This window comes from Sorex araneus, chromosome 6 (assembly GCF_027595985.1).
Source record: "Sorex araneus isolate mSorAra2 chromosome 6, mSorAra2.pri, whole genome shotgun sequence".
In the NCBI taxonomy this organism is placed as follows: Eukaryota; Metazoa; Chordata; class Mammalia; order Eulipotyphla; family Soricidae; genus Sorex; species Sorex araneus.
In genome coordinates this window covers 80,879,194-80,901,742 of record NC_073307.1, presented here as the reverse complement: position 1 = coordinate 80,901,742, position 22,549 = coordinate 80,879,194, and the positions used below count along the sequence as shown (strand labels likewise).

Genomic DNA, 22,549 nt, shown 5'->3' with positions numbered 1-22,549 from the left:
ATGTTTGGGGGCCATATGTGGATTTTCTCCTGGCTCTGTGCTTAGCGATCATTCCTGGCAGGGCTTGAGGGATCATACATGGTGCCAGGAACCAAACCCAGGTCAGGCACAGGCAAGGCAAGGACCCTACCCACTTTATTATTGCTCCAGCTCCTGAAGGAACTCATAACTCTGTGCATAATTCCTCATGATACAGAGATGTTTATTAAATTTTTTTTGGTAAGAACTACACTTATGTTTATTGTTGTCAAAAACTACGCAGTAGTAAAGTTAAGAATTACTTTATCAGAGATGAGATCCGGAGCAGCCGCACAGGAAACGGCCCCTCTGCTCCTTAAAGACTATGATCCAGGAGGTCTACTAACCCTTTTTGGCACCCAGCGGCTCCTTATAGAAATGCATCTATCTAGACTGTGAACTGAGCTAAAATAACAGAAATCCAAAACCGTGCAGCCGCTTTTGCAGCTCCGTGAGCTCATATAATCTTCATTCTCAGCAATGGAAAACAAATTATCAAATGATACCTTTTCAGCAGGTTTGATTGTTGGGGGAAAATTCCAAATAATAATAGTGCGTTCTCTGTTGGAATATTGAATATATTCAAAGTATAGAGAGAATAAAGTGAAGATCATTAGCCACACAGGTGGGGGGTGGGTGGGAGGTGGGTATATTGGGGTTCTTGGTCGGGGAACATGTGCACAGGTGAAGGGATAGGGGTTTGATCATTATATGACTGAGACTTAAACCTGAAAGCTTTGTAACTTTTGTCACGGTAATTCAATAAAACAAAAATTTTTTAAAAATTACTTTATCATAAACACTTCCACACAAATTTGAGGGGGGGGAAGCACAATGCTACCACCATTAGGTATTTAAAAAAATCACCCTGACTTAAAAAAAGTTGTAATTTAATTAAAAAAGCTGAAGTTTTGTTCAAGCCAGGGAGATAATTCAGGGGTCAAGAGGGCGTGCCATGCATGCACAAGAACGTGAGTTTGATCTCTAACACCTCGTGGCCTACCAAGCACAGAGGTAGCCCTGGAGGCACACCTAAGCCGCACTGGGTCCTGGTGGTTCCTATCACTGCATTGCTAGGTCTTAGCACTGAACTAACTAGCCTGGTTGGACAAGTATAATGGGAATGACCCCAGACCCCTGGAGCAAAGTTTGGAAGGTCCCCCCGAAAGAGTTTAGCTAGGAAAAAGATTTTTTTTTTGTTTTTTTGGGGGGTCACACCTGGCGATGCACAGGGGTTACTCCCGGCTCTGCACTCAGGAATCACCCCTGGCGGTGCTCAGGGGACCATATGGGATGCTGGGAACTGAACCTGGGTCGGCGGCGTGCAAGGCAAACACCCTACCCGCTGTGCTATTGCTCCAGCCCCAGGAAAAAAGATTTGAAATACACTAATTAGAAGGAAAACTTTGTTACTAGGCATTATATACAATATCACTGTATCACTGTCATCCCATTGCTCATCGTTTTGTTCGAGCGGGCACCAGTAATGTCTCCATTGTGAGACTTGTTACTGTTTTTGGCATATTGAATACGGGTAGCTTGCCAGGCTCTGCCATGGGGGCGAGATATTCTCAGTGGCTTGATGGGCTCTCCAAGAGGGGCGGAGGAATCGAACCCGGGTCATCTGCATGCAAGGCAAATGCCCTACCCTCTGTGCTATAGCTCCAGCCCATATATATATACAATATACACATTCAGCTAATATACAAAATTCCATGATACTATCAAAATAACTAAAATTGGCATTAACAACAATAAAAAACTCATCTGGGGATGCAACTCGGTGACAGGCTGCATAACTTGCATTATAAATAAGGCCTTAGATTCATTCCCTAACAGTCAATTAAAAAATAAACAAATAAGCCTCCAAATTCACATTGTATACTTGTTAAGTTTCGGAGACATGAGAACAAAACCAATAAAATTCATATGCTTTATGTCAAATCGAAATGTTTTGGGATTATTTAAAATATGGATTCAAATAAGGATTCTGCGGGAGGCAGGGGCCCAACACTGGGAGCACTGCTGATTCCTAATCACAACAAGGCCAGAGGTAACGCCTGAGCACTGCCAGGTGTACCATGCTCTCCCATCCAGAAAATCCAAGGTCATGTAAAAAGAGCCATCTTCTCTCATCTCAATTTCAAAATAACATTTGAACTCCCATTTTGAAATGATCAACATATATCTTAATTTTAATATAAAATTTTATGAAAATGATTACTGAAGATTTTAATACCTAGACCAAATAGGATCTTAATACCTATGACATTTTAGTAATGTCTTCTGTGCTAATGGTAGCAAATATCCCAAGTACAATTAAAAAGAATTCACACTAACCAAAAAAAAAGTAAAGAAAAATGAAGTAGATATATTTCTTCATGCTGGCCTCTGATAAGAGTCAAGTTCCTTAATTACAGTAAACATATACCTTAAATATCAAATCCAATATTTGTAAAAAGAAAGCTTATTTAGATGTCTCTGGTATTATGCACTAAGATAACATCCAGGTAAGAGTCAGATGGTTAAAATGATACAAACTGATAAAGAAAAAGCCAAAGGATAAACACTCAAGCTCATTTGTGTATGCAAATGAAGTAAGTTACGTTACAGATCTGCTAGCTGTTGGGTAAGACCACTAATTTTCTCATGCTTTTACCAGCATCGATTTGCTCAAGCCGCCTATTTTAGTGACATTACTGTGGGTCACCGGCTCCTCAGCCCCTCAGCCAGCCAAGGCAGTAGAGTAGACTCACCGGGAGGCAAGATGTAGACCCCACCCCTTACCACCACCATACACAACACACATACAATATATATATATATATATATATAGATAGATATATATATCTTATTATTTGAACATTTTCCTACTTTTTCGTTCATGTAGTAGGAAAAGCTTTGTCCAAGAGGAGCGAAGGATATAATAGTTTATTGATACTGTGCATACCTCACTCAAATGTATGGGGCCAATATCTGGACATGGTGGGGGGGGGGGAGGCGAGGGAGAGAGGGAGAGAGGGAGAGACAGAGAGACAGAGAGAGAGAAACACTTTATATCTTTCAATAATAAAATATTTAGCTAACAGGTGGGACTGGGGATATAGCCCAAGTGCTGGAGTGACAGCACAGCGGGTAGGTCATGCAGCCGACCTGGGTTCGATTCCTCATCTTTCTCAGAGAGCCTGGCAAGCTTTACCAGCATATAAATTTTGAGGCCTTGAAGGCATTTTATTTATATATGAAAACAGAAACTAAAGGATAAAAGGAAGGTTTCTGTGAAAGTATAACTTATAACAAAGCAGCCCAATTCTTTACTTTTTGTGACTCATGCCTCATTTCTTGTCATTTTGTTATATGGCTCAACATGCTTTTATAAATATAAATGACAAGGTAATAGGTATGAAAGAAAACAGTACCTTTACTGTAATATCCTGAACTTTTAACTTGTCTCTTGTACCTGTGCCAATATGACACCCTCAGAGGGATTTTAACAGAGGCAAAGTATAAAAAGCTATTATTACAAAGCTGATAAAATATTTTTATAAGTTCAAAAATTAACTGGTTTAGGGAAATCAAAAATAAATGGAATGTTTGTGAATATGTATAAAGAAGAAAAATACAATCTAAAATGTTTATTCATAGCAATTGAAGAGGGCTGTTCTAAGTTACCTTATCAAGTAAGTCACATCTGAAACCTAAAAAAATTCTGTTGCAATGAACTCTCTGAACAAGACTGAAAATGTTATATAAAACAAAAAGACAAAATTCATTTAAAAACTCCACTCAATACTGAAAAGAATATCTCATATATGGGATACGCTGAAGAAATGGCAGTTATCAACTTAGAAATAATATAATTAATTCAACATCTGGTCTCATACTCCCAACAAACTGAAAACAGACTGGAAAACATATTGTAATCAACATCATTTTTCTGGGCCTTACAAAGAAATAAAAAACAAGTAGTATGGAAAGTAAAGTATGTGGAAATCACCCGCTCGAGCAAATCGATGAGCAACGGGATGACAGTTGAAAACAAAGTCAGAAAAAAAAAATCACGTTTTTACCTTAGATTCTTCTTTTAGAAGCTATGACCCTGAGTAAATTTCTTAATTCCTCTTAATCTCAAATTTCTAATGACTGAGACGGGGAATGGAATCTTTTACAATTTTATGATCTTAAGGAGATTGTAGAAGGTACAATGCAGAAGTCAGGTACTTCAAGTGAATTATGTAAGATCTAGTAAAATTTGCATAAGTGGTACAACATATTAGCATAAACACATCACAATATTCATAACAAACACCAATACTAAGCATCTATTATCAAACATTTACATTCAACTGAGTACCCCACATTTTTGCTTTCTAAATGTAGAAATTAATTTTGATGATAGTCATTGAACAATCCCACAAAACCTCTGATTCTCTAATAAAAAATTTTTTAAAAAATTTTTAAAAAATTAAAGACGAGTAAGGAGAGGCTGCTATACCTCAGGGCTGGGACGAATGCAGACGTTTACTGGCGCTCACTCGAGTAAATCAATGAACAACGGGATGACAGTGATGATGATGACAATGACAGATTTTTCTACTGAATTTACCAACTTTAATTCATCCATAAGATGCCAGGAAAATTATCAGCAGCTGTGATTTATAAAACCATGTCTGGGTTGGAATGATCGTACAGCTGGTTAGATGCTTGCCTTTCAGGTAGCCAACCTGGGTTGGATCCCCAGCATCCCATATGGTCCCCCAAGCACCACCAGGAGTTAATTACTGAGCGCAGTCATGAGTAAGCCCTGAGCACTGCCAGGTGTAGACCCAAAACAAAACAAAACAAATCATATTTACCACTTTCCAGTACATCAGTAACACTCATACTTCAGAGAAAAAAATGTTAGGTAGACCAGCACAAGTCAATGGTCATGTGTCAACCAAGATACCATTTAAAATAGTAAAAAGAGAGTCTAAGCTCTGCTTGCACAAGACTGACATAACTAAGCAATATTATTTCTTGAAAGGAAAATAAATAAGAAAACAAGCTTCTGAATAATGATAGTGTTTGAGAAAACGAAACCAAAGAAAGTGAAGATAAGTGGAAGCAAAAATATGCAATAAACTTTTTTTTAAGAGCATAAACTTTTTAAGAGCATAAACTCTTGCACTTATATAGAACTGCAAACAGATTCTACTACAACAGAAATATCGCAGGATCTACTAAGTCTTGATCATACTGGATAAATAACAAGAAAATAAGGTCAGAGAGAAAATACGGGAGTCAGGGCTCATGCTTTGCTCATGGTTGACTGAGCCTGGTCTCATCACAGCACCATCCGCTCTCCTCCTTACCCCCACCATCACCACCAAGTCATTGGATGCAGCAATGGAGACGCACGGGTATCACAAGAGTGACCCAAGTATTTTCAGTAACAAAGGACTGGACATCGGTGCATCCTTGGTCCCAGCAATGAACTGTCAGCCCAGCTGGCCAAGAATAGCTAGGACAGTCCCCAAGACCTCTCAGGACTGTCTGAAAAGCCCCCACCCTCAGCAAAAGAAAAAAAAGAGTAAGCCTCAAAACATCATTGAATTCTTTCTGTGAATTACATCATTGGTTATAAGGAGTTTTAGTGACTAGAAACTTTTTGTAATAAGATCAGTCAGTAATATAAAAATTATATTTCTAGGGGCTGGAGAGATGGCACAGTGGGTTTGCCTTGCATGCAGCCGACCCAGGTTCGATTCCCAGCATCCCATATGGTCCCCTGAGCACAGCCAGGAGTAATTCCTGAGTGCAAAGCCAGGAGGAACCCCTGTGCATCGCCAGGTGTGACTCAAAAAGCAAAAATATGTGTATATATATATACATATATATATACATATATACATATACATATTTATATAAAATGTGCAGAGAAATGACAAGTTTAACCAAGTCCTATAGAATCCTGTCACCAAACTAGATGAAAGAGACTACAGCAATCGGGATGTATTAAATAAAGTAACTTTCAGTGCCTCAGGCTTCACAGCAGCTGGTAGGAAGAATTCCAAAGATTCCAAACATCTATCTTAAAGAAAAGACAGCAACAATTACTGTTAAATAAAATATAGATAATAATTCATTTAATTTGTTTAAACCTCAGGTTAAATGAGAATAAAGTGACATTTAGGGGCTGGATAGATAAATGGATAAATAATGTATCATGTATTTTCATCTCTACGTGGAACTACTTCCTTGCACTTGTTCTTGGAAATGATGTCACTGAATAGGGCAAGAAAGAGAGGTATAGGCAGATGAACAAAGAATATGAATCCACAGTAAGTATCACTCTAAAAATGTCTCTGTTCTATTTTGAATAGGAAGAGAAAGAGGGGAAGAAGGAGACGGTAAGGGAGCTAGACAGAAAAAAAAAAAAAATCGAACTAAACTGAGGGGCTAGAGTGAAAGTACACCCAGCAGGCTATTGCCTTGCATGCTGCTGACCTGACTCAATCCTTAAGCACCCTACATGTTCCCCGGAACCTGCTAGCAGCGAGCTAGGAGTCAGGAGTAAGCCCTGAGCACCACCCGGTATGACCCTATAATCGAAAATAAATATGAATCTAAACTAAAAATGCTAACATGGATGCTAAGATGTAGATTTTTACAGTTCACCATCACTATTACCACAAAACAGTTGGTCAAAACAAATACTATTATTGGTGGAGAAAGGCAGACATGCTGGGGGTGGGGGTGGTATTACAACACTGGATGCATGAAACACGATCACTGACACTAGTGTACATGATGGCCCCGCAGTAACACTGGGGAGAGGGGCACAGTGGTAGCACAGCAGGTACAGCATCTGCATGCACAAGGCCGAGTCAGGCCCAATCCCCAACATCCCATAGGCCCCCGACAAGCACTACCAGGAGTAATTCCTCTGTGCAGAGTCAGGAGTAAATCACCTGAGCATCACCAGGTGTGACCTCAAAAAAATAAAATAAAATAAAGTGTAGGGGTAGAGATTAATAAAACAAATCCTGAAAGATTATGTATCTAAACGTCCAATTCATCTCAATCAATCAAATTATGCTTTCTAGATGACCTACTCAACCAGACAAAGAAAAGAAATATAATTTTTTTGTTCTTTTTTTGGGGGGGGGACAGGGGAGAACCACACCCAGCGGGTGCTCAGGTGCCACACTCAACTTGCTGTTCAGGGATTGTTCCCAGTGGTGCCCGAGGGACCATGTAGTACAGAAAATCAAATTTGAGGTTCCTGATACAAAGCATGCGCCCCAATCCTATGAGCTATCTTCCCTGAAAAACAAGTTAAGTGATGAAATGTTTTTATGTAGAAAGACTATACTGCATTAACTCAAAATAGAGCCTTTTTTTTTTTTAAACACACTATAGTCAAAACTGCCAGGGGGTTGGGGTGGGGGAAACACTTGTTTAATTTTGCATTCCTTGAAATATATTTAGAACCCAGGAAAGTTTAATGGCATTTAATGAGAGAAGAACTGAGGGCGACAGAAAAACACTGGGGATCATTATTCATATTTTTTCTTAAAGGAAACTGGGATAAATTTTACGTTTGGGAGCGTCAACGGAAGAGACCAGAAATAAAGAAGACCAAATTTAAGGAGCAAGGTTTTGAAAACTGATAAACTGTAAAAAATAAAGAAAATTACAAGATTTAGCCATAGAAAGAAAAAGGTTAGGTCATTCATTTTTTGCAGGGGAAAAGGAAAGTGGTAAAAAAGTGCGTGAACTGATAACTTGAAAACTTTTGATAAGATAAAGCTGTATTTATGTAGTTAAGGAAGAGATGTCACTGGCAAAGTGAGAAGGAAAAGAGGGTAGTGTAAATCTAACTGAATAACCTGCATCGTCAATTAGGTTAGTATTAAGTCATTCTGAGAGACAAGTTCTACTTTGTTTTTTAAATCATACCATATGTAAATTATACATTCATAATTAAAGGTAAGGTAAAATTTTTTTCAGAAATATAGTTAGGCCCTCAATTTTAATATTGAGAAGAAATAGTGGAATTAAGAAAGACACTTTTTCCATCAAAAACTTCATCTTTTTACCAATAATAGCACCTTAAAATATTAGCAGGATATTATAAAAGAGAATGTCTTGGGTTTTTTTTTTATGTAAACAATCTGACAGTGGGTTTGTACTCTGCATTATTGATTAATAATGATAAGATAGTACAAAAGACCTTGATAATATATGACATAAAACTCTCATGCTATGATGCACTGGATCAAATAGGACCCCATAAAAGGAGCAAAAAGGAGAAATCGTAACAGCTCCATTTATTAACTGTCCTGTGTCAAACACAGCATTAAGCGCTAACTATACTAACTCCAGTACTCACAATAACCCTTAAGGTATCCCAATTTTAAATATCAAAAAAGTACAGATGACAAATCTGCCAAGAAAATCCACGGAACCTACGGCTCCACAATGCATATAAATTCCCAGACTAAAGTAACATGAAGAGCCCCTGAGATTGAAATGAAAGAAATCAAGGGCCACAGAGAACAGTACGGGAGTTAAGGCACAAATCTTACTTACATACAATCAACTCCAGCATCACCAGGAAAAGTCTTGCCAACCCTGAGCATCGCTGGGGTGACCTGAGTAACCCTAGCAACAGCGGCTGAGCAGGCTGGTATCCAGGCCTTTGCATAGAGCGATTATGGCTGACTGGCCAAAAATCACAGGAGGAAGGGACCCCTCCAGGCCTCTTGAATACTACCTGCCCCTCACCCCCCCCAAAAAAAAAACACCAAGCAATGAAAAAAAAAATCGCTTTCAAATCTAAGCTCTAATACTTCCCTAGCAGCTAACAAGAGAGAAATCATATGGTTTATTCTCAGCTCATCATCATCATAATAATTTGTCCTGTGCAACCCAAATGCTATCTATAAGAATCAAAGGCATTGGTTGATTTATAAACAGTAAGTCATACAACGTTATTATAAAACTGCTGCTACCTTCGCTGAATTCTGTCAGAAATTTTCATACCTTACTTTACCTTGCCACAGTCATATGCAAAATAAACAACATAAAAATTTAAAAGCTTTAAAAAAAACAGGTTTCTGATAGGTTTTCTGCCACCTTCTCTTACGAATTTAGTTATGAAGATACATGTTATTTAATGCATTCTGTACTTGTGCTATTTACCTTAAAGTAGAGATACTGCATCTCTGAGAAATAATACACTCCCAGGCTTTCCAAAAGCTATAAAAACTCTTAATTCATGAAGGTCTTTGCACCCTTATGTTCATAGGAGCACTATGCTTTAAGCCTAAATGCCTTAACAGGTGACTAGAAATAGAAGTTGTGGTTTATATATTCAAGGTGGTATTATTTTACCATTAAAAGATGAAAACAGGAGCTGTACTGCTAGTACAGATAGGGCACTTGCCTTGCACAGGCCTGACCCGTTTTGATCCCCGGCACCCCATAAGTTCCCCTGAGCACCACCAGGAGTGATCTCTGAGCACAGAGCCAACAAAAAATGACGAAAAACATGCCTTTGGAATAAAATGGAGGGAATGTTAGGTGATAGATTATACTAAGTAAAATGAGTAAGGAAGTGAAAGATAAACATCAAGTAATTTTACTCCCACGTAAATATTAATTACTAAAGAAAGCAAACCGTCAACAAACAACAAAACTAACTGCAAAATCCCGAGAGAGTTCAAAGGGGTGGCGCAGGGCTTGATCCCTGACACTGTATGGTCCCCAAACCATCAACAGGTACAATCCCCAAACAAAACAAAGCAAAACAAAAACCTAACACCTAGACTCTGTGGAAACTAGTAGCTGTGAGAGAGAAAAAAGGTAAGATGGGTGGAAGGAATGGGCAGAGTCATCTTTTTGGTAGTGGGATAGTACTGGAATCGTTGGTTTTGTTTGGGGGCTATACCCAGTGACATTCCATGTTTACTCCTAGCTCTGCACTCGGGGATTATCTCCTGGCAGGCTTGGGAGAACATATAGGGTGCTGGGATCAGTCCAGATCAGCTGCAAGCCAAGAAGCACTGGGACTGGAGCCATAGTACAGCAGATAGGGTGTTTGTCTTGCACGCAGATGAACCAGGTTTGATCTCTGGCATCCTATATGGTCTCCAGAGCACCACCAAGAATAATTCCTAAGTGCAGAGCCAGAAGTAAACCCTGAGCATTTCTGGGTGTGACCTCCCTGGCACCATCCCACACCTTCTCCCCTGAGCCTAAAAAAAGCAAGACAAGCATTTTACCTACTGGACAATTTCTCTATCCCCTGTCACTAGAATTATAATGGTGTGAGTGATGACACTAGGTATGAAGGTATGACACTAGGCCGGAGATCCCATAATATTATAAAATAGTAAACAAAAAAATTGTCAATAGAAAATAAAACGCATGTGGAGAGGTAGGAATAAATCTGTGCCCATGAAAAGAGGTGAGAGTTCTTATGCGAATACGTAGATTATGGCAACTGTCCTTCATGTCTAATTCTTGGTTTCTTACTACTCTTTTGAAGCACAGAGCGTTAAGTAAAATCTTCTAGTTAAACTTAAAACTCCTGACATTATATGCACTCAAAACTTGATTTCTAAACTGCACTCTCCTGGTATAAGCTCCATAATTTCAGTTCTTTATTAGAGTTCAAGATAACATTTGTATACAATGTTCTGTTATATCTTTATTTTAGTACAGGCATACTGACCTTGATGTGAGACTGAAGAAAACAGCAAATCCAGGAAGGAAATGTGAAAGAGAAAGTTAGAAAGAATTAATAAGGACAATATTTTATATTATTATTCATAGACAGAATAAAACAAAACACAGGATTAGAGAAGAGGAAGAAGTCACACAGAGTCTGTACAGGAACTAAAAACTTATGATCTCAGATTTTTAACTCTCAACAAGTCAATTTTTATATTAGATTACACCATCTACCATTATGCAAATTTCTAAAGAAAATATTTTTGTTTGAAATTTGTCATTTCCTGGGACAAGAAAAAAAAATTCCTCTTAAAAGATGAGGTTAGAGGTTAGCTATCTCTCCCTTTATCTTTAAATGAATTAATTGTTTTTTCACAACTTTAGTTTCATACATAGTTGAGACTGTCTCATATACACACACCTTATAGTTAACTACTTCTTTCTCACCCTACTCTATTTCTTGAATTCAAGTGACCCAGGAGTAAAAACAAAATAATACTGACAATTACAGTTATCCTATAGAATGCAGAACTCTTATTTAGAAGAATTTGAAATAATTTTCTCAAATGTGAAAATTGTATTTTCCCCTACTTATAATATTTCTTATTCAAATCTACCAAATTCCACCCCAAATGGTGCAATCTAAAGCAATAATGAACAAGAACATAAAGTTATGTAAATATCAATTCATTTCCAATACTGTTCAGCAGCTAAAAGATGCAATACAGCCATGCTCAGTATTTCCTATACGATCTGAAACCCCAATGATTCATTATTGCTTTTCCTAGTAACATGCAGTTCTTCCTTTTGGAAAGTAAATCAATTTCACTGAAATTAGTATGTACTACAAATAGATGGCCAGTGCCACCCAGATTGTCTTTAGGATCTAATTTTCCTTTAAAAATATTTAAAGAGAGGTTTATTTCTTGAAAGCAAGCACCATTTCACTTGGTGATTTAATGTTCTTTAGTGTTTCAGTACTTAAAAGCAGAGTTTTTAAAAGTCTAAGAATAATAAATGTTGAAGACAATAGTGAGTCAAGTGTGATTCAAGGAAAGACCACATTTCCTTCAATGTAATCAACCTTTGGCACCACAGAGTGCCCTAAGCACAACCAGGAGTGAGCACTGAGTACCACTGGATGTGGCTCGGAAATGTAAACAACAACAACACAAAACAAAGGTAAGGATGCAAAGATTTTTTTACTCCCATTTTCTAAGATGAAAAGGAAAAACAGAATGACTTCCACACTATCTCTCAGAAAATAAGGGGTGGATCCAGGATAAGGATGGTAAGATAGCACCTGGTATTTCTTGTATGTTCCATGACACACAGATATTCCAAAGGGAATCAGAAAAAACCTTTAATCTCTCGCACACATAAGATAGTATATGAAAATAAAAAGAGGCCAATCTCCAAATTATAGTTCTCAATGATCTTTTAAAGCTTTTGTTGGTTAATAATGACACCAACTGAAATCTACTATAATTGCAAGACTGCATTTAAGACCATTAAACCAATTTTTTAAAAAGCTATTCCTGCCAACACTGAGCAAATGTTATTACTTTCTGACCTACTTTATTGTAGGTCATATTTCATGTTGGCATAAAACTATCTACTAGGGAGTTAAGCTTAAGAGGGAAAAAACAGATTCAGAGACAGTATGGGAAAAAAGACACTTGCCTGGCACACAATTAACCCCAGTTCAATCCCCAGAACCACATAAGGTCCCCAGGCACCACCAGGAATGATTCCTGAGGACAGAGCCAGGAGTAAGCCCTGAGCACTGTTGGGTATGGAACCCAAATAAAACAAACAAAAAAAAAAACAAGAAGAGCATTCAAAATTTCACAGAGTAACTATACAAAATTCTAGTTTACACTTTTACATAAAAATCTTAAGCAACCACTAAATACAAAGCGTATCAAGCCTATAATAAAGGTGCTATGCTGACAAGAAACTCTGGAAAGATAATTTAACAGAACTGACCATGTGCATTATTCTTTGAAACAAAATCAGTGAAATTTATCCAGGTGAAAGAAGAAACAAGCCAAATTCTTCATAAAGCAAGCTGAAGCAAGCGGGATCAGATAAAGAACGAGTTTTCTTCAGTTATAATACTCTTGCATCTTTCTTTTCCTTTTTTTTCTCCACCACATTAGACACTCATTCCTACCCCTATACTTCACAGATTAAAGATACTTAATCCAAAGGTAAGGAAATTCTTCACCCAGGAGTTATTTTCCTCAAAAACCTTACACTTGAGGGGCTGGAGAGATACGACAGCAGGGAGGGCTGCCCTGGGCTCTATCCCTGGCATCCTATATGGTTCCCTGAGCACTGCCAGGAGCTAATTCCTGACTGCAGACCCAGAAGTAATCAACCCCTGACAATCACTAGGTGTAAAGCCCACCAACACCACAAAAAAACCCTATGTACTAGTTTATATCAGAACTATATGTAGTTTGTTATTTCCATTTGGAAGATATTTAAGGACAATAAACTGAATATCAATTCAGGATTTGCTTTACAGAAAACTATTCAAAAAATGAAAACTACAGATGCAGATTTAGACTTCTAGATTATATTATACCACAGTATAATATACTGACACAAGTAGTAACAAACATAAAGTTCTTCTTTCCCATGAAAAGGTTCAAAAATTATTTTTAGGCCAACCTAAATATACTTTCAAGATGTAGTTAGTCAAATACCTAAGTATAATAGTTAAATATAGTAATTTTGTTAGAAACACCTTTAAAATAAAATACATAAAAAAAATTAATTTGGGAATATTTTCTTCCACTCCCATACTTAACTGAAACCATTTAGTCTCTTAAATGTATATTTGTTATCAGTTAAGCAAGAACAGAAGACATCATTATTCTATGTTAAAATATAAAAACAGCAGCTAGATTCAACATTTCACTGTGACAAAAGAAAAAGACAGTTATCTAGACTTTTGTTTAATCTGAAGATCAAAAAATATCCTACTGAATTATGTCAAATTTTAAGAATATTTTATGATAAGAGTCCACTTGTGCTTCTACAGAAGAAAAATATGTATAATTATAAAAATGACAAATACATAAAAAGCATGAACATAAAATGTTTTCAATTTAACAAATGAGCATATATGGGACTATTAAATCTCTATCTGTTTGATGTCTGAACATTTGGGTGATAGGAAGGAAGATAAAAGTAAAAAAATGTGAGAACATAGATAATGAAATGAGAAGTGGCTCTGTCTCTAAGCAGGCATACTGTATATTGACTGAACCCTAAGTAATGTAGCCACAGGACAGAATCAAATAGATTTTTATTTTAGTTTTTTTTAAAAAAGCACAAATAAAAAATAAAAGGTCAATAAAAATATTTTTTCCCAAAGAGGTAAAAGTTACAAGGGGTCAGAATGCCACATTCTGATATTCACAGAAAGAAAATTTTAATCAAAGGGAAAAGAAAAAGAAAAATATTTATTTTCCAACTTGGAAGTCTGATTTAAAAAAATAAGTTAACCTTTCTAAAACTACTGAACCACAAAGTCATTATCATCATTGTGCAAAATAGCTCCCAACACATTAGATTTATGAAAAATAAAAACACCTCCATTTTCATCACACAGTTTCAGAACTAAAAAAATCTTTAAAAGTGGGGCTGGAATGATAGCACAGCAGGTAGGGCGTTTGCCTTGTGCATGGCCAACCCCGGTTTGATTCCCAGCATCCCATATAGTCCCCTAAGCACCGCCAGGAGTAACTCCTAAGTGCATGAGCCAGGAATAACCCCTGTGCATCGCTAGGTGTGACCCAAAAAGCCAAAAAAAAAAAAAAAACCCAAAAAATCTTTAAAAACAAATAAGAAAACTCAAGACTACCCATGCTAAGGTCTTCACTACAGATGAAAAAAAATGTGTCATACTCTGACTGATTGTGGCAGCCCAGGCTGAATGTTACAAGAGGGGGTGGGGGTGGAGAGTATGCTATTCTGGAACCATCTAAGCAGGAAAAGCCTAAAGAAGAAACTAAATTTAAGTCTACAAAGGGTATTGGAAAATTATTCCCTTAATTCCTGCATGATTACACTTATAAAAGCTAAAAAGTTAAGGCCAATTAAAATAACAAAAGATATTTAAAAATCAACTCAAAAAGCAGTATCATTTGGCCAGAAAGTTTAAACTTGGCAACTTTCTCCAAATACCACTGGAAATATTCCTTCTGTTACGCACATACACACACAAGTAACAGCCTCAGATTGAATCTCACTTCTGGAGAGATAAGAAAATGACCCCAGTTGAAGCTCTGTTCAATATATTGCTCTCAATCTGACAAAGCCCATAGACCTCTCACTAACTCAAATGAGGTTCAAAATTATTGTGTAATAATTAGGCAGTTAATTCAGAGACTAACAACCTAGAACTTAAATAACTATGACAGTTCAAATGCTTTGAACCGCAAGTAATAGAAAATCTATCTCCATTAAGACCCCAGTTTTTACATTCGTACAAATGAGGAAATGTAGTAAATTCAGATAGTCTATTATTTCTTGGACTACAAAATAGCAAGTTTATTGTACTTTTTTCGGGAGGGGGTCACACCCATGCACAGGAGTTATCCTGGCTCATGCACTCAGGAATTACTCCTGGTGGTGCTCGGGGGACCATATGGGATGCTGGGAATTGAACTCAAGTCTGCCGCATGCAAGGCAAACACTCTACCCGCTGTGCTATTGCTCCAGCCCGTATTATACTTTTTGTCACTGAAATACCTAACCTTTGATAACCAAAGGCTATCTTGCACCAAAGCAATACTACAGCAAATAATGTGCTTGCCTTGCAAATAGCCAACCTGAGTTGGATCCAAGGCAACACATGTGAGTATGAGAAAAATTGTCTGCCATGGAGGCAGTGGGAGGGTGGGAAAGGTGGGGTAGACTGGGGATATTGGTAGTGGGGAATGTGCACTGGTGAAGGGATGGGTGTTTGATTATTGACTGTAACTCAGACACGAAAGCTTGTAACTATCTCACGGTGATTCAATAAAATTAACTAAAAAAAAAAAAAAAAAACACCCTCGGAGGGACTTCTGAGTAGAGCCAGGAGGAAGCCCTGAGCACCACTGGTGTGGCTCAAAAACCAAAAAAAAGTAAAGACAAAAGGCTCTCTTGATTGCTATGTTATGTGAACACCAAAAGATGGTTCCCATCTTCAAATTTAAGTTTGTAAACGTTCGTGTTCCATTAAATCTAAATGAACTTCATATTAAAATGAAGATTTCTCCTACAAAAAACTCAGAAAATTCATTACAATTTCTGTATTAGGAAAAGGTAGAAAAGCAAATACAAAGTTATAAAGCAAATACAAAACATGGCTTGGCATATACACTGCCAAGTATACTCCTAACACACTGGTCATGTATACAGTACTCAGAATGTATGAACAAGGTGACAACAAGCGACTCACTCAGAAGTCTGAATCGATACTAAAGAATCAGCCTACACTAGTCTTTTCTAAATATTTCAAAAACACAATGTCAAAAACAGTCCTGGTGATGAATCTAAACACTCTGATAGGCTCACTTTAGAAGAGAAATTCTCAATTACATTCATAGTTCCTAAGACTAAAGTAAATCAATCTGCTTCCACTAAGACATGTCAACCTGGGTCTGCTCACTTGTAAGTTTTTCTTTAATCTAGAAAGACTATCCTGAACCAACCATTAATGGTTTTCTTGAAGTATCTACTTGCTAGGCTATAGTGCCCAGTTACTTAACTGAATACTAATCTGGATGTTGCTGTGATGGTATTTTGCAGATATAATTAAAGCCTCTAATCCATTTAAGTAAAGAAGATTATCTCAGATAATCAGCATGGACAAACAGAATCCCCTGAAAGGTACTAAAATCAGGGTTAAGGTGTCCCCAGATGTGGACCCCATTTTTGGCAAATGCTCATTAGAATTCAATCTGGACAGCAGTTTCTTTTTGACAGCTTGTTGTCCAGATTTCACACCTGCTTGAACAGATCCCAGGATCATACTGGCTCTGCCCCTGTAACTGAATGCTACGAATGTTTTTTTCTTTATTAGGATATAACTAGGGAAATGCTTAATAATTTGTGGCTGTAAGGAGGACTTGCATACTTCCTTCTTTAAAACTGCAGCAGGCCAAGACAGTAATGCAATACTAAATCACCTTCAAATAGGAACTGCTATTGCTTAATCTAAGCAATGTAAAGGGCACTGCTGTTGTCAAGACCAGCCAAAAGTCTAGGAATTAGTTCTTCTTGATTTAATCAAAGTCTTTCTGTATTAGATATCCTTACAGGAGAAACACTAGGAAATTTTCAAAGAATACTAAGAATTTTCTTTAGTTCAATTATTGTTTTTATTTTTGCATTTAGATGTTGCTAGACACCTTATTAAAACAGAAAAAAAGTATCTAACATATAGCCTAAATTAGAGAGTGGCTGTACAGCTCCAGAGGCTAAGTAACTGAAACGGCACTCAAGTTAGCAACCACCACCTAGAATGAGGACTATAAATAAAGGCTGACAGTGACAACCAATAAAATCCAAACCTTACCATAGAGATGACATGTTCTATCCACAAATAATGTCTCTAAAAGGTATGGTTCAATGTGACCTAACTGGCTGTTCTTTAATTCTGATCAAGCACAATCCAGAGCAAGCCGCAGCAACAGTCAAAGCAGCACAGCATTTCAGTCTAGGAGAGAACGACCGCCAAATGGAACACTCACTTTCCCAAGAAGTCCCAAACAAACCCCCCTGATGGTGCAGGGACAGAAATCTGGTGTGGAAGGCACAGACTGCAGGAGACTGGCTTTCTGAGGAACAGCATGACCAAAAGGAGGACACACATAGACACAGAGACCAAAAACCCCAATGGAATAGGACCATGATCAAAGAAATCGAAAGAACAATGGAGAAACTCAAATGATAAATCACAGGTAGACAAACACCGACACATGGGAAACAGTGGAATGGCAACACAAGAAGCAAGTGGTTAGTAAAAAACAGAGCAGCCACATGCATGCACTCTACTACTAAACATGGGAACATAAGGCATGATCTAATTCCAAATGTAGAATTTCAATTGTTCTAAGTTTATTAATCCAAGTTAAACAAATTACAGTACCCCAAACACTGACTGTTAAGAACTGTTACATTTTTGATAACCAGAAGTTTTCTATGAAATCCCAAAACAAACAAATAAAAAAAGCCAAATTAGTAGAGAACAATACTGTGGAATGTAGTTTTATAAAATTATAAAAGTTATATTTTGTAGAACAAGAAACCATTTGCAAGTTTTTCTCAAAATTATATGCAATGTCTAATAAAAGCTATTTGGCATGCACTGAATATGGAATTAGATATAATCCCATTTAGTACTCTTTCAAATCACATCTATCTTTGAAGATCAGAAACAAACTGGAACATTTTAACTAAATTAAAGTAGGAAGCAATAATTTCTATGTATATTTTAATACATGAAATTAAACTCAGGCCAGAGCCATAGTTCAGTGGTAAAGCACATGCCTAACATGTAAGAAGCACTGCATTCTATCCCCAGAACAAAAACAAATTTAATCTAAAAATAAAATTTTATCAAGGATTTTCTCCACTGATTTGACAGCAAGTCACCAATCCACCAAACGTGTGCATTGTAAAATGTACAGTCAATACTGCTGCTATTCTTGAAATTAAAATCCTCCCAAAAAAACCTGGCCTCTATGCAAATGAACCTACAATGGACTGTGTTGTGGGGAGGAGATGTGTGTGTGCTGGGTGATATTCTATATAAAAATGAAAGAAAACATATAAAAATTAACATAATCTGGGGCTGGGGAGATAATATAGCAGGCAAGGAGCTTGCTTTGCATGTGGCTGACCCAGGTTCAATCCCGGGTATCCTCTATGGTCCCCTGAGCACCACCAGGAGTGATTCCTGAGAGCAGAGCCAGGAATCACAGCCTGAACATTGCAATGTAATAAAAAAATGAAAAAAAAATTAATATAACCTAATTGCGATACTAGCAATGTGTAACTTCTGGCATAATTTTATCTGTCATCTTATCCAGAACAAGAAAAAGAGAATAGGCTTGGCTGATATTAAAATAGGGGGAAAACTAGTGAGCAGGCACTCAACTCATGTTATACTGTCAGTGGAGTGAAGGAAAAGAATGAGGGTTCCACATCTAGTTTCTTGAAAATCAAAATCCTGTGAGCACAAAACAAGACAGGAAAAGAAAACTTCAAGTAGCCAGGAAGATTGCTCAATGGGCTAGAGCACATACCTGGCATGTGGAGGCCCTGGGTTTGAACCCCAGTGCTGCATGGTTGGGCCCCTGAGCATCAAGAGCAGGGCCCTAATGCCACCAGTACTGCTGGGTCCAAGCACCACAGGCTAACTAACACCAAAACACTTAACAAAATAATAATACTTTCTAACCATCAAGTCCAGTAATACTTTCTAACCACCAAGAATGTGAAAATGAAACATCCCCAAGAACAAGTCTCCAAGAAGCCTCATACGTTAGCGACTTTTTTCTGTCACTATCAGTGTTTGTTCAGAATATGATGGCTTACTAAAGTTCTACTGGAGGAACTGTTTAGAGGCATCTGTGAATTTACATTTAGTATATTGTATAAAAGAAAAGGTCACGGAGCACATGCTTAATCTCATTAGGTCATTTTATAGATAAAATGACCTAATAAGATTAATTATAGATAAAATGACCTAATAAGGAAAAGAAAATGACAAATGAAGTTTGAAGAGAGCTGTGTGACTGAACCCGTTCAAAGTTCATTTTGAACAATTCAAGTCAAGGTCCATGAAAATCAGATCTAAGTCTCTTGAATTGTCTTGAAATGTTCCTCCTTCTACATTTGACCGAAGCACTGGTGCACTTAAAACTGTTTCTACACAATCTGAAAAACCTAAACGTTCGTAATTCAAAGAAAATTATTGGGTCAGAAAAAAATATAACCCAGTGAAGGAACTGGGGCTCATTTGCTCGTTCAATAAATTAATGAGGGAAAAAGCATGCAGCTATCTCTAAATCCCACATGAGCAGTAGAAAACTTCACCTGTTAGTCAATGAATACTTTTCAATGTTGATGCTGTCCGGGCTTCCCAATTTATGCCATTCTATGCTGCCTTTCAGAGACTACAACAATTAACTGAGACTGATTTAGAATGAAAGGCAGATTTAATATATTAACATCAGGCACTTAAGAACCAAAATTCACAGAGGCAGATAAACTGAAAAAGGATGTCCTCAAACTATTTAGTTTTTTAAAAATGTACTTAAGTCATTCTAACATACTTCGATCGTTTTTGGCTTTCTTTTCCTTACCTTTCTAACTCAGCAATCTTCTTATCCTTGTCATTCTTCTCATTTTCCACTTCCTTCAAAATTTCCAAGAGGCGGTCAACTTCTGCCTGGGCCTTGCTAGATTCATCTTTGTACCTGGCAATCTCTCTCTCCAACTGCTGTATCCGGTCACTCATCTCTGGGCTGGCTCTAGCTTCCAATGTTGCCTCGTGTGCCTAACAAAGAAATGTGTTCAAATTCTATCACATACATAATATAGCAGTGGGGAACCATGTCCAAAAAATGGCCTAGGTTTCAATTCAAATAAGGCATTAACAAATATTTAAAAGGTAGTCTCTAATTTCTAAGTTTTTACTCTATGAAAAAGAGGGCAAGAGAGATAGTACAGGAAGTAAGTGTTTGCCTTGCATCACTGGGTGTGATCCAAAACAAAAACAAAAAAATCTACTACTGGTATCTCTGAGATAACATCAAAGTCTTTAAAAATTACAAATTTTCATAAAAACATTATACATAAATCAAAGAAATGGAGAGTAAATATCCTTACCATATCCTATTATTTTCCACTACTATCTCTTATTAGGAAGCCTGATATATACAGAAGAAAAATATCAAATATTGATATTTTTACATTGTATCAATATTACAAATCTTTTTTTCATCCAATGGAACTATACATTTTAATTTTTTTTTTTAACTCTCCCATTTTCTAAGAGCTTAGGAGTGGACAGGAGTAAAATGAGATGGGCTAAGAATCCTGATAGAACTGATTAACTGAGTGATATTTTGACTGTCAGGGGATTATTACTCCATGTTAATTTATTCCCACATGAAAACTGTAACTTTCTGCTTTAAATAAATTTCATATTTAAAGCAAAGCAAGAAAATGGACATTTTTTCTTTAACCTTTTTCAACTGTGATTCCATTTTCAGACACTCCTCCTTCTTCTGCTCCAAAGCAATCTCGAGTGTCTTAAGCCTGGAGTCCTTTTTCAGTCCTGAGGAGGCCAGGGAAGAAGCGTGCTCTTTCAGATCCAAGAGAGAAGTCTAAAAGAAGGAAAATGCATCAAAATAAATGCTAACTATATAGCAAAATGCAAATTTAAAATTCTTTATTATCATGGGTATTTTTTCCTGTTAATATATTGACATATTTTCATCTTCAGAACATGCACGAAATAAAAACTATTAGAGCTTTAGTTTTCAAGTAGCACTGTAGCACTGTCGTCCCACTGTTCATCAGTTTTGCTCGAGTGGGCACCAATAACATCTCCATTGTGAGACTTCTTGTTACTGTTTTTGGCATATCGAATAATTCCATGGGTAGCCTGCCAGGCTCTGCCGTGTGTGCGGGTGGGATACTGTCAATAGCTTGCCAGCCTCTCTGAGAGGGACGAAAGAATCAACCCAGGTCAGCCACATGCAAGACAAACACCCTACCCACTTGCTATTGCTCCAGTCCAAGTTTTCAAGTTAAAATAAGATAATATCAAAAATATTCATTTTAAAAAGGTATGAATGGAGTGATAATTTAGAGCAATGTCTCTTAACCAAAGGCCATACAGCCCCAGTAAGGAACAGAGTCACAAGAAGGAAAGAAGGCTGAAAGGGAGACACATCAAAAAAAAAAAAAAATGAGAAGTGCTATTTTAGAGTTCTATCAATAGATTTTCATTCTCAAAAAAAAAATACATGGACACAGAAAAACTTTAATAGTTTAAGTAGTCAACTTTAATAGCTGCAGTAGCTGCACTGACTTACTGACTTATTTTTTTTTCTTTAAAATATCATTCTATTTTAATTTATGTGGAAAAGGTGGGAAGCTATTACTTTTCAGATGAGATTACCCCTCCCCCCAATCCTCTGGGCATTTCCTTTGATCCGTTGTTTTTTTTTTTTGCTTTATTTAAAGCATATTTAAATTATTTTAATGTGGGATAGGGGCACCCGCACCCGGTGCAGATACTTCATGTTTGTAAGGATGTACTAGATGCTGTTCAAACAAAACATGTATATCTATGCAGTATATATAGTAAAAAAAGCAAAACCTAGCACTGTGTCTTTTTATTTGCTTTTTGGTTCACACCTGGCGATCGATGCACTGGGGTTACCCTGGCTCTGCACTCAGGAATTACCCTGGCGGTGCTCAGGGGACCATATGGGGTGCTGGGAATCGAACCCTGGTCGGCCGCATGCAAGGCAAACGCCCTACGCGCTGTGCTATCGCTCCAGCACCGCGGACCTGTGTCTTGATCCTGTTTTTCTCCACCGGAGTGTCCAGTGGAAGGGGAGTGAGTCGGGGCAGGTGCTGAGCTACTTCCCGTCCCCCATTACAGGCTGTCACTCCCACCCCCCGCTTCTTCTGCCTGGGGTTGGCTTTTTTCCTGGAAGTTGTACGCGAAGAGGCAAGGGTCCCAGTCGCACATGTCCCGGTAGGTGTCGCAGAGGCGCCGGAG

At 37.5% G+C, this 22,549-nt stretch overlaps 1 protein-coding gene across 9 annotated transcripts in view; it reads right to left on the bottom strand.

Moving 5' to 3' along the window:
* ERC1 (ELKS/RAB6-interacting/CAST family member 1) overlaps positions 1 to 22,549 on the bottom strand; it is a 518,184-nt gene that overhangs the window by 304,558 nt on the left and 191,077 nt on the right. For 7 of the 9 annotated variants that reach the window (XM_055141299.1, XM_055141303.1, XM_055141300.1 and 4 more), the window contains exons 10-12: positions 21,000 to 21,140; positions 20,115 to 20,308; positions 10,742 to 10,753 (exon numbers count right to left, since the gene is read on the bottom strand). In XM_055141299.1, coding sequence (XP_054997274.1) covers positions 10,742 to 10,753; positions 20,115 to 20,308; positions 21,000 to 21,140 — 347 coding nt within the window. The remainder of the gene's footprint in view (positions 1 to 10,741; positions 10,754 to 20,114; positions 20,309 to 20,999; positions 21,141 to 22,549) is intronic. The other 2 variants (XM_055141301.1, XM_055141304.1) reach the window with 1 other exon arrangement.